This window comes from Gossypium hirsutum, chromosome D11, assembly GCF_007990345.1.
Source record: "Gossypium hirsutum isolate 1008001.06 chromosome D11, Gossypium_hirsutum_v2.1, whole genome shotgun sequence".
NCBI classification, from domain to species: domain Eukaryota; kingdom Viridiplantae; phylum Streptophyta; class Magnoliopsida; order Malvales; family Malvaceae; genus Gossypium; species Gossypium hirsutum.
Genome location: NC_053447.1, coordinates 10,314,865 through 10,317,290, shown reverse-complemented (window position 1 = coordinate 10,317,290; position 2,426 = coordinate 10,314,865). Strand labels below are relative to the sequence as shown.

At 38.0% G+C, this 2,426-nt stretch overlaps 1 protein-coding gene across 1 annotated transcript; it reads right to left on the bottom strand.

The window, feature by feature from the left end:
- Positions 1–2,426, bottom strand: LOC107912287 (protein COP1 SUPPRESSOR 2). Its single transcript, XM_016840390.2, has 6 exons — positions 2,035–2,426; positions 1,702–1,899; positions 1,443–1,566; positions 1,158–1,231; positions 739–896; positions 1–523 (listed from the first exon to the last, which is right to left on the bottom strand). Exons 1-6 carry the CDS (start codon positions 2,130–2,132, stop codon positions 360–362), a joined length of 816 nt encoding a protein of 271 aa, XP_016695879.2. The 5' UTR covers positions 2,133–2,426; the 3' UTR covers positions 1–359.

The window sequence follows — 2,426 nt, the reverse complement described above, 5'->3', positions numbered from 1 at the left end:
TTCATCGTAAGTATCGTGCTGGACCATTCATCTCTGATGCTCAACAGTAACACAGTTACAATTATTATCCTGTCTGCTTGCTTGTAAAGATTGATAGTCTTTATATGTTGGGGAAAAAATTTCAAAAAGCATCTAAATATGTTTCTACTACTTGGTTTCTGGTATTTAAGTGTACTTAGACAGAACTCCATCTCAGTGATCATGAAAATTTACGATACTACAACAGTCACAACAACAGTTTCTAAAGTAACTTGACCAATTGTTGCCAAGTGGACATTTTGGTGCACAAGTAGCATTGCAGCCAATCATAGGACATGATGCTTGAAAGCCCAATTTGATATGCTGCTCTTGTAACTGTGTTATCTCCGCATTACTCGTTGGCGTTCTCGCTTTCGGAAGCGCTCTAGCATAAACTGATCTGTTGCAGCTTGCCTACTTCCTGCAGCATCATTGCTTGCGTCAGTTGGTTTGGAGCCAGCATTGTCATCCTGTGAACCTCGGTCCTTGTACAGCTCAGGATGTTCTGCAAGTTCAAACGAAATGGGGTTAACTGCTGAACAAGACGTACTTCAAAAAAGAAACAGAACTGGAACAAACGGTCTTAAAAATGGCAATTCATACCAATAAAGGGAAGAAAACTAACTGATCCAAACTAGCAAGTAATTTGCAGAGCAAAATCAATCGAACTAAAATCATTAACCTCTAATTACAAAAGCATGAAAAAGAAAACGTAACAACCTCTTCTAAGTTTTTCAGCGTAATCCCTGCCTCGCTGGAAGTAATCAGCACTGTAACTTGATGGGATGCTAACTTCTGATTTTGCCCGTCCCATGAGCCGTTTTTCCTGTAGTAGCTTTTTAGCAGCCTCTGTTTCCTCTATATTTCTTAACTTGTATCTGCAACCAAAGGAACAATTAGAATTATGACATAGATTACTCTATTACAGAAATGGGTGACATACTTTGGTCATCATTTAGTTGGTCTAAGACATTATATCATGTTTGCTTAGCAGCTAAACAAGGTCTATGCTGGAAGCTAAATTTTCCCTATATGCAAGAAAACTAAATAAAGCACAAACATTACAAAGTAGGATCCCATGATAGGAAGATCCTGCAGAAGCTTAAGTTCTTAAAATGAAAGGTTAGTAAAAAGCATACTCAATAGGGAGCTGAACTTCGGCAATCCCGGTAGTCCATTGAGTAGAACTTTCTTCGGAATTCCGTTTTTTCACCTGCAAGGAATTGGCCATGAAGTTACATAAATTTGTTAAATGTAACATGTAACATTCTTCAAATAAGAGAAAAAAAAGTAGAATGCTTAAAGCTAAGGGATTGGAAAAAACAGGAAGCAAAATGACACTCTAAAACTAAAAATGAGATGTAAACAGTTCATAAGAACAACAACGAAATATGATTGCCAATGATATGGAAATACGAACTCACTTTAAGATGCTCAGGAATTTTATACAATTCATCTTCAGCTCGTGTTAAATCATTCTCAACTTCATTTTTCAGATCCATGTTCCTTCCCCTTTTCTTCGCCAATTCTTGCTCTACATATTTTATCCTAAGTTTACAAAAACAATTACATAAAAGATAAATAAATAAACAATTTGAAAATCCTCCTTTAAGAGAAAAAAAATCAGCTGATTTCTTGTAAGAAACACACAAAAAAAGGCAAAGGGTAAAAAAAAATGCATACATGTTTGGATCCTCAACTAGGACGGCGGTTTCTTGGGCGAAGGTGTCCTGAAGAACAAGCTCCTCCTTTTCTCCATCAGCTTCGGCCTTTTCAGTAACTTTGGCGACGATGCCTCCTGTTTGCACCGAAGGAATTGCAGGTATTCCTGATTTCCTCTCCCTCTGTTTCTGCAGGAATTTCACTTCCTCTAACGCCAACCTAATACATTCAGAGGTTCTCTTCAGCTCATCCCTTTTTTTATTTATCTATTTTTTTCTATTTCCAACTTCAAATTCAAAAAAGAAAAAATCCCTAATTTATTGTAAAGAAGAAAAGGGGGGGGGGAAGGACTACCGTCTGTCTTCTTCATCGTCCGATTTGGAGGCGGGGTCATCTCCTTCGTCTTCTTGGATGCTTCTTTTCCTAAAATTCTTGTTATTCTTCTTCAACATTTCAATTCTCTTAACGATTTCCTTCTCCGATTAGAGTTTTAAATTACCTTTTTCTCTCCTTTCACCACTTACCACCGCCACCCAGCCCAGGCAGGCAGTCAGGCAGGGGAAATCTTAAAACGTTACTTTTTATTAACCAAACCAACCCCAGTCCAAACCCTGATTTCTATTTGTTGGACATGCTCTACACGCCCAATGAAACCCACTCCACGCCGGGCCGACTGTTGCTCCTTCAGTTAGCCACTTAGCCCTTTATTTTAGCTCTCTCATTTTCTTTAAAATAAAATTGTCATT

Bases quoted from the DNA above. Each gene is read 5' to 3' on its own strand.
- LOC107912287 (XM_016840390.2), bottom strand. From the start codon at position 2,132: ATGTTGAAGAAGAATAACAAGAATTTTAGGAAAAGAAGCATCCAAGAA. The intron at 1,900-2,034 runs GTAGTCCTTCCC...TGAATGTATTAG, and splicing joins GACGATGAAGAAGACAGACG to GTTGGCGTTAGAGGAAGTGA. The intron at 1,232-1,442 runs GTGAGTTCGTAT...AATTCCTTGCAG, and splicing joins AAATTCCTGAGCATCTTAAA to GTGAAAAAACGGAATTCCGA.